The sequence below is a fragment of the Panicum virgatum genome, chromosome 4N (genome assembly GCF_016808335.1).
Source record: "Panicum virgatum strain AP13 chromosome 4N, P.virgatum_v5, whole genome shotgun sequence".
Lineage (NCBI taxonomy): Eukaryota > Viridiplantae > Streptophyta > Magnoliopsida > Poales > Poaceae > Panicum > Panicum virgatum.
In genome coordinates, this window is record NC_053148.1 from 39230563 (window position 1) to 39242883 (window position 12321).

Genomic DNA, 12321 nt, shown 5'->3' on the forward strand with positions numbered 1-12321 from the left:
GATTCGACGGCCGCCGCTCGCCTCCGACCGCCCCCAACTCCAGTGACCGCGCCGCCATTCACTAATCTCGTCTCGGCTCTCCCTCCTCTCCCTTCCTCTCCTGGAACGGTGCTGGGGGGTGAGGCCGTGAGGGCTCGTTCGAGCTCGGGCCTCGGGGTCGCCACGGCGGGGGCGGATGAAAATCCCCTCCATGGCGGTGGTGTGGGCGGCGCGCCGGGAGCAGTTCCCTCCTGCGCGGGCGGAGCGTCTGTCTCCCTCCCCGCTTCCTGCTCTCCCTGCCTCCCTCCCCGCCTCCCTCCCCGCCTCCTGCTCTCCCTGGACGGATCCGCCGGCGACTTCGGGAGGTCGGCACGGCGGCACGCCGACACGCGGTGCTTTCGGGCCGGCCCGATGGCCCACGGGTCGTGCCTTGGGCCGACGGCCAGGCACGAGCACGCCGGAGGCACGGCACGGCACGGCACGATGTCGTGCTGGGCCGGGCCGGGCTGGCCCGATGACCATCTATAGGCAACACTCGAAGTGTAACCAGCTCACAAGTCCCCAAAAGTCTTTCCACTGTCTCGCGTTGCCATCAGTCATTCTCACGTCACTATGCGAGCTCTCGTCTCCCGGATCCACCTCCACCCGCCCGCGGCCAGGGACGCGCCCAGGATTTGTAAGTTGGGTATTCGAAATTTCAAATGGTGTAAAAAAAAGTTTTTGACAACCCAAAGTACATATTAGAAGCATATAAATGAGTACAAAAATATAAATTGTTCATAACTTGAAATTTTCAGCATATAGATAATAAATGCACTAAACGATCAACATATTAAAGTAGGAATATCTAAAATAAGTAGAGGATAAAATTCTAAAATAACATATGGCATTGATAAGGATGCTTAAAATTACAAGATAACTTTACAACCATCATAGATAATTTTGATAGATTTATCAAAATTTTGAAGTTCTCATCATACACAACTCTAATAGACTTCTCTAATTTTTTTTCGCAAACATAAGTTATCACAAGTTGCAATTCCCTGCTCACCTTGGTCAATCACAAACTGGCTTGCAAGTTGCAATTTTGCTTAATCAGCAGTAAAGTCAGGCGTGGCGGTAGGCCGGCAGTGCATCGTGCGCGTGCGCCCCTGCCTGCCTGTGCGCCGAGCCGCCGAGCGGCCTAGCACTGCTGCGCAGCTCGGTAGAGCCACTCCGGCCTGCGGCCGCGCGCGCGGTAGGCGGCCCCTACGGCGCAGCGGTTGTGCGGGCGTGTGCCATGCGGCCCTGCCTGGCTGTGCCGCCTTGCCCGCGGTCGCGGCCCTGCGGGCTGCGCCAGCCGCGAGCGCGGTGTCGGCCTGCGCGTGTGGGGCCTGAGCCTCGGGGGCGACAAGCACGGGCGGCGGCCGGCGTGCGGCGGCGGGGCAAGTAGGGAAAGGAGCGACTCCGGTCGGGGAATTGGTGGGTAGGGGGCGTCGGGAGAGGCTGGGAGGGGGATTGGGCTTGGGGAATGATAAATTTTGGGCCGTGGGGTGTATGTGGGCCGGCTGTGGTGTATCGAAATTGGGCTGTTGATGTTGTTTTGGGTTAAAAGAGAAATTTGGGGCTCCAGTAGTTAGATCTGCTGCGGTATTTTCATTTTTTTACATCATATACATATAATATACTATATATACAAACTTTTTTATCAAAAATAATGGGTATTCACCTAAATACCATTGAATTCAACGAGCCCGCCCCTCCGCGGCCATCATCTCCACCGCACCCTTCCTCCTCCCCACCTCCCCCGCCGCCTCCAGAACCCTAGCCCCGACCCCGACCCTCGCCCCGCTCCGCCTCGTCTGCCGCTTCGCCGCCATGGCCGCCGGCGCCGCCGAGGAGTTCGTCAAGGGCCGCGTCTTCCCCAACGGCGTCGCCGTCATTACGCTCGACCGCCCCAAGGCCCTCAACGCCATGAACCTCGGTGAGTCGCTCGCCATCCTCCTTTGGCCCGCCCGATCAGGCGCGGGAGTAGGGATAGCTTGCCTAGATTGGGCGGATGTTTCGGCAAATTAGGTTCGCGGGTTCTGCTTTGTTGCGATCTTTGCTAGTAGTTTGGTAAGTTGCGGCTCAGTAGGTGAAAATCCTTGGTGTGCGGTTGGTGAATTGGTGTAGTGCATGAGGTGTTACCTCAGTTTGTACACCCGAAGTACTAACAAGTGCTAATAATTAGCGACCAGACAGCAGTTCAATTTTTTTTTCTTTTTGCTAAAAATAGCAGATAGCTAAGTGAACTTTCAGACGTGTGGATTATTTGTCAAATTTGTCGTCCAGTTGTGTTCCTAGATCGCACGTCATGGAGAATCTGGTCTGGTAAGACTGGGATTGTATGATCACAGTAATATTAAGTTACTAATGTATGTTGGTCTAAACATTTGAAAATTTACATCCAACATCAAACTTGAGACTGTCAAGTTGTTGCTGTTCTGAATGTTCAATTTTGTTAGTTCTCCAAAGCTCCTGTATCTCGACCAGCCTTAAATTTGTGTGCTCAAGGTGCATTGTGCAGGTTGTCCTATAAGATCATATACAGTTAATAGTTGTAACATTGCAGAAAATCAGATTGCATAGCCATGTAAAGAAATAATGAAAACACGATTTTTAAATGTTTAACTGACATCCCTGGTTCTTTTAATTGACCATGATCCTTATGTTCTTTATTTTATTAAGAAACTTAACCCTGCCAAGCAAATTTGTGCAACTAAAACAGTAACCCCTTTGATCTGTAGAAGATATAAAGTGATGTATCGTATTATTATGAAAGTGCCAAGTTTCTTACCATGGACCATTTGGAGTGTTGAATTCCGGGAGTCGTTGAAACTTGAAACTCCCGTCCCAATCTGTCTTCGAAGGATGGCACCTTCTCAAAACAAAGTCCTAGGGGAGTCTCCCCCAATGGTCGAGTTTTTTTATTATTATGAAAGTCCGGAATGGTGTCAAAGTGTATATCTGGAAAGTAAAATGAGTTGGTTCTACTGGTCATAATACTGTCATAAAAAATGTTTGTTGGGTTAACTCCTTTCCGGACATGCTCCACAGTAGTGTTATTCGTTGGGTGGTTCCATTGTCAAATTTGCCATCCAGTTGTGTTCCTAAGTTCATGCTGTGGAGAATCTGGTCTGATAAGACAGTTGATTGTGCGATTGATCAGGTTAGTGTGCTAATAAATATTAACTTGAAAATTGACACTCAACATTGATGCTGTCATGAACATTATTATGTTATGTTCTGCAAATGTATTGCATTTCGAACAGCCTTAAACTGTGTGTTCAAGGTGTATTATGCTATACAGTTATATGTAGTTGTAATAGTATTAATTTCCAAAAAAAAAACATATTGCATGGAAACATGGTTTTAAGTTTGTATATGACATCCCTAGCTTTTTAATCGACCATGCCACTTTTATTATCCCTGTAGAAGATACAAATGATATCTTTGTATTCTTATGAAAGTGTGAAGAGGTGTCTAATTGTCAATCCAGGATTGAAAATCTGTTGGTTTACTGGTCAGAATACTGACATAATTTTTTTTCTTGAATTAATTCCTTTCTGGGCATGCTCTAGGGTACAAAGCTAAATGGGCAATCAACTATGTGAGATCCAGTGAAATTGGACCTGGAAACTCAGTGTTCCTCAAAACAATAACTCAAGGCTGCAACATGTAGTCATGCACTGCTCTGATTTAGGGTTCCTGTTGATGACAGGTTAGCGGGTTATACTTTGTAGATGTGAAGGTAGAGGTGGAGCACATGATTTAACATCCACTGAGAGTTACACTCAGATCTTGTGTACAGGATAATTACTTGTTGATAATACAAATTCTGATGGTGTGTCTTGTTAGGCTGCTACTCCTGTAGATGTTCTTTTGGCATTCTTCTCTTAGAACATTTATTTATTAGCCTTTTGAGCTCCAGTAACATATTCTGGATCTCACATGATTGCAGAAATGGACATTAGATACAAGGCACTTCTTGATGAATGGGAAACAAATCCAAGTGTCAAGTGTATTCTTGTGGAAAGCAGCTCTCCCCGTGCCTTCTCAGCTGGTGATTAATCAATTTTTTTTTTGTTTTCTTATGAGTATGTTAGGCAATGGATGTTGAACACGGTGATCTGCCTTTTCATTTCCGGAGCATTGGATATGTTTTCAAATATGATTCATGCCAATGCAGGGATGGATATTAAGGGTGTTGCCGCAGAAATACAGAAGGACAAAAACACACCACTTGTGCAAAAGGTCTTTACTGTTGTCCTGTGTGGTTTTAATCTGATTTTATTTTCATGTCTCTTTTGTCGCTTCTTTTAGTTCAATAGTTTATGTCACACTGTTTTATGTTATTTATTGCAGCTTTGCTCTTACTTACACACATAGTGACTGCTTAGTGTAAACTGCAGGTGGGGATGTGAAGAGACTTGCTAATGATTGCACAATGCCAGAGATAATAGAGGTCTAACTATAACATGATAATGTCTTCCTGGTCACGCCTTGCCCTTGCTAAATTTAGCCATTATGCTACCATCTCAAAATTTAATGCCCTTTGCATATCCGAGAACTTGACTGTAGAATGTTGGAACTGAAATTGCAAGTTCATTTCAAAGGGACAACTGAACATATATGCAACTAACTTAATAAAAAAAAACTCGGTATGACTGCAATTTTTTAAATTCTTGATTTTATGTTTTATCCATGGATATATGCAAACATTGAACTGAATTTCAATAATTAATTCTCCCATATACAAACATATGAATTCAAGCTCCTGTCAAAATGAATTAATTAGGAGAAAGACTTATTAGAGTTTGAAACAAAATGTCAATTCCAACAGCCACCTACACTACTGTTATTGTAAACTCTGGCATTGATGGCTGAAATTAATTCAGCCTTATATCCTCCTTCGTTTTAAATATTTATTTATATCACATCACTTAGAAGCAGATTAATCAATTTTCAGGTTTTCACAGCAGAATACTCGTTGATTTGCAAGATGCATGAGTATGCAAAACCTTATATCTGCTTGATGGATGGAGTGACGATGGGATTTGGAATTGGTCTGTCAGGACACGGCCGCTACCGTATTATTACTGAGGCAATATTTTGTAACTCGAAGTTTTTTTTGTTTTCATGAATTTTATTTTCAATATATAAATTCTGATGATTCATCTTGCTTGGTGATAATTATTACAGAAGACACTCCTAGCCATGCCTGAAAATGGTATTGGCCTGTTCCCAGATGTTGGCTTTGCTTACATTGGTGCAAAAGCCCCAGGAGGGGGTGCAGTTGGTACAATCCTTTCTTTTTCCTTGTTGCATCGATTCGTAACTAATGTCTACTGCTCTACTTATTTCCTCATTGGCATATTCTTTTCCGTATCTAGCATAAAACACAGTATTTTGCCTTTGATATCCCCTCCTTATGCATTCCATGAAAATTTCGTTCGAGTACTAGTCTGACACGCACATGCATTCCATGTTTGATCTTCTAACCACCTTGCTTTGTTTGCTCTCTGCAGTCTTTGTTATTGTTCTAAAATTGGCTTCAGATTTAGTTAGCAATTCTTCATCATCTTAATATGTAAAACTGTTAGTTATAGGGTTTTTGTTTTCTGTTTGATCAGCATGAGTCATACAAAATCTAGAAAATGCTATCTGTTCCCAAATGGCTACACCTGTTTGCTCTGGTACTGAATGCTTCTATTTTTCTTCTCATCATAGACCACTTTTGCTTCTTTCAGGAGCTTACCTTGGGATTACGGGAAAAAGGATATCATCACCTGCTGATGCTATATTCATAGGCCTTGGTACTCACTATGTACCTTCTGGAAGTTTGGGGTCTCTGAAGGAATCCCTCTTGAGTGCTAACTTGTATATTCCTTATCTTTACTTGGTGAAAACATACTTAATAATGTTAAGACCACTTTTGTTTTCTGTTTCCTCGTCCATGTATCTTATTGCTCATGATGCAATAACTGCTTGTTTGCACATCTGTATCTTTTGACGTTGATATCGAAAGTTCTTATGCAGTACAAATGATCCACACAGAGACGTTGAGTCAGTCCTGACAGGATACAAGAAAGAACCAGAATCTGAGCCACAACTAGAAAAGTTTTTACCACATATCATTTCTTCTTTCAGTCCTGATAAGTCAGTTGCTGAATCTGTGGAAGAGCTAAAGAAATGTAGTCAAAGTGGTGATGCTGCAGGTAACCTTTTATGGAGCATTCCCTTTTAGTGCACCAAAGGCAACACTTATATTTAACTATTTATCACACAAATGCCAACTGCTTTTATTTGAAAATGCCCCTACTTTCTGCGTGCTATTTAAGAGTTTGTATATGCCTATTTGTTCCTTTGGTGGTTGCAGTGGCAGAATGGGCCAATGAAGCTTTAGCAGGAATTAAGAAAGGTGCTCCATTTTCTCTTTGTTTAACACAAAGGCATTTCTCTCAAGTTGCATCAGCGTACAGGAATAGTGAACACTATTTATCTAAGGTATGAATCTAGTATCATGTATGAAACTGAACGTTTTAAATTGTTTATGAACTATTTATATATTTATTGATATTCCTGGTGTTTGGCTTGTTTCAGCTGGCTGGTGTTATGAAAATGGAATATCGCATTGCTTTGAGGTCGTCGGTTAGAAATGATTTTGTTGAAGGTGTACGTGCTGTTTTAGTTGACAAGGACCAGGCAAGTTATCCATGATTTTGCTTTTCATAAATTGTTTTGTGCAAACTAGTGGGAAACTAAGCATGTGTTGTACATGTATGAAGCATTGGCTTCCATTGGTGCTCCTCATATCTACTGATCTAGGGATTGAACTTAGATAATGTTCAATGAGCTAGAACAAACTGCTGTTCTCTACAATGGCATCATAAATGTTACCTAATCCAGAAATTTACTGTAACTGTATTCTGCAATGAGGCTCGATAGTAAGAAGCCATCAAGGTCCCTTCCCTTTTGAAGGAGAAATTGATTCTGTTTTATAGGGCCATTAGTGGAATAGTGGGTTAGGATGAAAGTTTATTATAAGCTTAAACTTCCCAGATGAGTCTGCATTACAACGGACTGGTGCTTCTGGCTTTTGGAGACCCTGTGGCTCCAAAAGTGTCCAGAAGCTGAAACAAACCAAAGTAGATGACACACTAAAATTTTCAATTCTTGCACATTATAAATCACCTTAGGTGGTGTTTTTGAGAAATGAGGGGGCAGGGCCAGGGCCAGGGCCAATCTTGAAATTAGAAAGACTTCTCAACAATAGGTCCTGCTACTTGCTCATGTCTTGCAAGGAGGGCTGATTGCTGGCGAAATTGATAATCACATTAAACTGGATGCAAGTTACAGATATTAGTTTGTTTTGTAAGATGAGGTAGCTTCGCGTCGAAATGGCAGATAGAATAGAAGGCAGGCACTAAATCTATGATGTCCTTTTCAATAGTGATAATATTCATCCGCATTTATATACGGAGTGGTATTTCATAGAATATCCATAGGTGATATTATGCAAATGTAATGTGATGGCACACATTCATTAACTAGAAGATGAAATTTTAAAAAAATGAATCTAGATTTCTCACTGAATTTTCTTGTCTTTGCAGAATCCAAAGTGGAATCCAGCATCTCTGGAAGAAGTAAACATGGGTGAGGTTGAATCAGTTTTCGAGCCATTAGGGGCCGAGGCTGAGTTGAGTGTGTGAGCTTTCCGTGGCAACATACTACCCTTACCTGATCTTCAGTTTTCTTATTCATGGTGCAATAAGAAGCGATAAACAGAGATACCTGCCTACTGAACCAATATATAATGTTTCTTCAGGAACTAATGAAGTGGCACTGAGGATCCAGGTCTGTAGTTTGCCCTTTTGTTCCCATATATGTTCCCCCTGTTTGGCACAGTGGCACGATGATGACTTGGTGATTCTAGAAGAGCTTTGCCACTGGGCAGCGATTTACAAATACGTGTAGTTTCAAAGAAACTGGGGCACAGAAACCATGGGTTCGGCCAGCAGATTTCGAAGGCATGTCTAGAACAACTTTACAACTGACGTGCTCAAATACTATGGCCGTGTTTAGTTCCGTTGCAAAAAAAATTTTGCAAAGGAATTTTACTAATTTGAAATACTAAATGAAGTCTATTTACAAAACTTTTTGCACAGATGAGTTGTAAATCGCGAGACGAATCTAATGATGTTAATTAATCATGATTAATTAATAATTAGCGGATGATTACATTCGTTTCGCGATTTACAGCACATCCATGCAAAAAGTTTTATAAATAGATTTCATTTAGTACTCCATGCATGTGTCGAAATAATCGATGTGATATTTTTTTTTGTGTTTATGGAGTTTACGGGGTCGGATCTAAACAGGGCGCCTATATGAATATGGCAGTATGGCATCAGGGACTCTTCTGGAAGGCCTAGCAATGCGACGCAGCCTGCTGACCACAACATAGACTGCCTGCTTGATGCTAGGGCCGGCCGCGGCAAAGGTGCGTGCTCTCGCTTTCAGATCTTAAATTAGCTGCCGGCGTTTTGCGAAACAGGACGACCCTCCCGTCCTCATGATGTGATCAATCAGATGGCTGGCCGCTGGCTTTATCCGTTTCGCCTGATGGATACGAAGCGTGGCCACATGGAGCGAGTGGATATTTTCCATGAACTAACCGGGCAACTGGCGGTGCCCTGAGCTTTGGCGATCGGGATACGTCTCAGCGTCTGCTTAGCCGTCAAATGGTGACGTCTGACAAACAGGATCTCGCTTGCGATAAGTGAGGTGCGGCGTTTATTTCGTTGGGGAACGGAGTGCATCAAGCCATCAACATGTGTTGTGACTTGTGGTAGACTAGTGATCCGGGCATTATCCTGGTCAAATGGACCTTGCGGGGCGGCCTAGTCGGCAAGCAAAAACAGAGCGGTGGTTTATACGCTAAGCCGCAGCTTCGTAAGCTCTTACCCAAGCCAGCAACTGGCAAGGGCTGCCGCAGTTGTCTATAGAATTTCGTTGTTTTGGCAGACTTGTCTTCAACTCGGCTAGAGGTAGAGGTGCAAATTGGTGACCTTTAGGTACATCTCTAACTTTCTTTATTTCAAAATTTTGTAGTAATTTTTTAAAATGAGATTTAATTTAAAATTTTAAATTAAAAAGGGTTGGAGGTGCACATAAAAGTCACTAATTAACACCTCTACACTCGGCTGTTCATTCTCCACTTGAGAATGGATTGAAGTTTATCCACACTGGATTTTGACACTTGATCTTGGCTAAACACGGTAGCATAGCGCTAATAAATTGTAAAAAGCCGCATCCCGTTGCGGCCGGATTGGTTGATGCTGAAGGGTGCACTGGCAGGAGACCAGAATGAGCACCCATCATCGCAGCCGCGTCAAGGCCGGAGCAATGATCTCGTCCGCCCCAGCCACCGCGCGGCTCGTCCATTCCTGCCTCATCAAGTCATCAACTTGCCCGCCCGCCGGTGCCAATGCTGACGCGCCTCCACGACAGCGGCGGCGTGGATATTCCGCGGCCCCGCGCCGCTGCTCTGTTGCGCCCAGCGGCGGCGCGGCACCGTGGGCGGATAAGGGCGAGGGCCCGGCTGAGGCGGCGGCGGCGCGGGGGTTGTGGGGGGCGGAGTGATTTGGACGGGAGGGCGGGCCCCGGCGACGCCACGACGATAGGATTGGTGCCCGCGGGCGGGGTTACCGCTCGCCCGCGGGGCGTTCCCATCCGCACGCACCCACAGCGATGGCTGCTGCTGCGGAGTTATCCCATCCGCTGCGCCGCGGTGTTAAATTTTCCGGTCGACCGGAACTGGACCCCGGCGGTCTTTAAATTTTCCGGTCGTCCCTATCCGTTCGTTTTTATCTTGGGCTCAGGTTCTGTGGTCTGGTCGCCGGATTTTAGCGGTTCCGTTTGTTTTGTAGCGTGCTAGTAAATAGTAATATTTTGACTGTTAATTATCGTGTTAAATAAAGTCAGTTTACAAAATTAATTTCAGAACCCCGCGCTAGTGACCCTGAAGAATCTAATGAAACCTTTGATCGCGCGATTAGAGGATGGTTACTGTGACATCACTGTAGCAATTATCGTTATTAGATTCGTCGCGAAAAATTACATTTATTCTTAAAAAGATTTTGCAAATTAATTTTATTTACTACTTTGCATAGAAGATTCTCTTATAGAATAAATTGCGCGGCGTGAACAAGGACAATGTGTCGCGGGGCCGGTGCGGTGCACGGGCGGATCGCGTTTGATTTTTCGGCGTCGCTCGTACCAGTTGTCCGTCACCTCATCTCGACGTGCAGGCTCGCGCCGGCAGCAACGAGGCCGCCCTGGCCGATCCGAGAACTACGCGCGACGCGACGCGTGTGTGCTCGCGAGGCAGCTATCTATCTCATCATGTCATGTGGTACCTGTCCCCCGTTGGCCGTTGTACATCGCTCGGGAGCAGGGCGTGCGTCGCCGGACGTGTGGCGAGGCCTGGCGAACGCAACGCGCGTGTCCAATCGAGAGGCGACTCCTGTCCCGTGTGATCAGTGCCCCGGCGTCGAGCGAGCGCCTCACACGTGCGCGGCACGGCAGTACTGCGTGGCTGCTACAGCGCTAGCACCAGTGTCCCTACTGCTTTCGAGCTCCAAAAATTGGACTCGCCTTCGCTCTTCCCGTTCCGAGCCAGACCGAGGGCTTCCATCCCGGGGCTCTTCCGAAACCACCAGAAGATACGTGTCCTCGGGGTTGCGGAGGCCGGAGGATTCTGTCAGCTGCGGCGGCGGTGGAGCGTGGGGCGCCGCTGCTGATTCGGACGCCGAATCCATCCGATCCGCGGCGACGAGGACAACTGGACAAGGGGATGGATGAAGGGAGCCACCATGGCCTTATTTATTTTTGCTTAGTTTATAATCTACTCTCTCCATCTTAAAATAAATATAATTCTAGAGTTTAAAATTTATCCCACAGTAAATGTTAACTTTAATCTACCTACCACAAAAGACAAGTCAATTTTTGCTTAGTTTATAATCTACTCTCTCCATCTTAAAATAAATATAATTCTAGAGTTTAAAATTTATCCCACAGTAAATGTTAACTTTAATCTACCTACCACAAAAGACAAGTCAATTTTCGAAAGATTGAAACAGCACCTAGCATTGGTTTGCGTGTTTGGTCTTAGAATTGCATTTATTTCGGAACGGAGGGAATAAGGGCGTGTTTGGGACGGCGTTGGCGCTGCGTTTCCGCGGAATACGCAGAAAAAACCCGCCAAACACCTTGCGTCCGTCACGCGTTGGGGCATCGCCAGCCACGCGATTATGAATGAACGTGGGTGGAGAAAAAAGCGAGAAGCGAGCCGTCGGCCGCTTACCGTTTAAACGCGGCGTGCGTTTTGAGGACTCGGTCCCAAACAGGGCCCAAGCGTGGCCGAGAGAAGCGAAGTTTTTCTCGCTTCTCGATTTTTGTTTTTTGTAGTTCAAATCTCTGAAGCGGATTACCAAAAAATGAAATTAAACGAAGTGTTTAATGGAATTATCACTTATTTTCACCAATAAACTGATTATAATCAAAAATAAATAGGGCCCACGTCCATCCAGCCTCGCCGATCTCGACGGGGCCACGCGGGTCCCTCGCATTGGGTCTCCGGCGGCACGGCTCGCCCTCCTCTCTCGCCGCGTCCCTTCCCTTCTCCCCCGTCACCCGCGCACCGTCGTGGTCAGCTAGCTCAGTACCCCTACGTCAGCACTGTTCCTAATTTTCTTCTCATCCCGTTAGCTGCTTGCCGGCATTCGACGTGGCACTCTTACCTCTACCGAAACCCATCGGCTTGCCATCTGTGTCTCGTTTAGCCTCTAAATGCCAGGATCAGCACATCCTTGACAACGAAGTGTCATGTAGTTTATCGCAAACATCACCCGGGAGAGAAGACACCCCCCCGACACACACAATAAACCGTAAAAAAAAAAAGCTCTGGAAGCAACTGGACCCACACAGCCCTCAAAATATCGCGTACTTAGCCCTGTTTGGTTCTCTCCGCGCTCCTCGCGTTATAAAAAATCTTAGATACATGAAGTATTAAATAAAATTTATTTTCAAAACTTTTTTATAGATGGATGTAACTTTTTGCGACGAATCTAATGACGATAATTAATCGATGATTGGTTACAGTAATCAACTTCTAATCGTGCGGTCAAATATTTTATTAGATTGATCTCACAAAATAGCGCGAGAGTTGTGCTACTTGTGCTACTAACAGAACCAAACAGAGCCTTGCTTGATCTGTTTCACTTTCGAAAACGCCCCGGAGGCCTCCGTATAAATACC

General features: G+C 45.2%; 1 protein-coding gene across 4 annotated transcripts; it reads left to right on the forward strand.

The window, feature by feature from the left end:
• The first annotated feature begins 1713 nt into the window (after window positions 1-1713).
• LOC120671034 (3-hydroxyisobutyryl-CoA hydrolase-like protein 3, mitochondrial) lies at window positions 1714-8069 on the forward strand. Of its 4 annotated transcripts, none has more exons than XM_039951257.1 (11): window positions 1714-1942; window positions 3962-4063; window positions 4190-4254; window positions 4970-5104; window positions 5203-5299; window positions 5751-5880; window positions 6040-6218; window positions 6380-6507; window positions 6604-6705; window positions 7614-7732; window positions 7829-8069. In XM_039951257.1, the coding sequence occupies exons 1-10, from the start codon at window positions 1837-1839 to the stop codon at window positions 7710-7712; spliced, it is 1143 nt and encodes a 380-aa protein (XP_039807191.1). In that variant the 5' UTR covers window positions 1714-1836; the 3' UTR covers window positions 7713-7732; window positions 7829-8069. The 4 variants fall into 4 exon arrangements, with proteins under 4 accessions (XP_039807191.1, XP_039807194.1, XP_039807193.1 ...); XM_039951260.1 differs by adding an exon at window positions 4413-4465 and having other exon boundaries at window positions 4190-4234; window positions 7614-8050; XM_039951259.1 differs by lacking the exon at window positions 4190-4254 and adding an exon at window positions 4413-4465 and having other exon boundaries at window positions 1742-1942; window positions 7614-8050.
• The last annotated feature ends 4252 nt before the right edge of the window (window positions 8070-12321 follow it).

What these genes read in the sequence shown, in the direction of transcription:
- LOC120671034 (XM_039951260.1), top strand. Translation starts at nt 1,837, where the DNA reads ATGGCCGCCGGCGCCGCCGAGGAGTTCGTCAAGGGCCGCGTCTTCCCC. An exon ending in CCTCAACGCCATGAACCTCG is followed by an intron (nt 1,943 to 3,961) that starts GTGAGTCGCTCG and finishes ACATGATTGCAG; the next exon opens with AAATGGACATTAGATACAAG. An exon ending in TTTTAGTTGACAAGGACCAG is followed by an intron (nt 6,706 to 7,613) that starts GCAAGTTATCCA and finishes TTGTCTTTGCAG; the next exon opens with AATCCAAAGTGGAATCCAGC.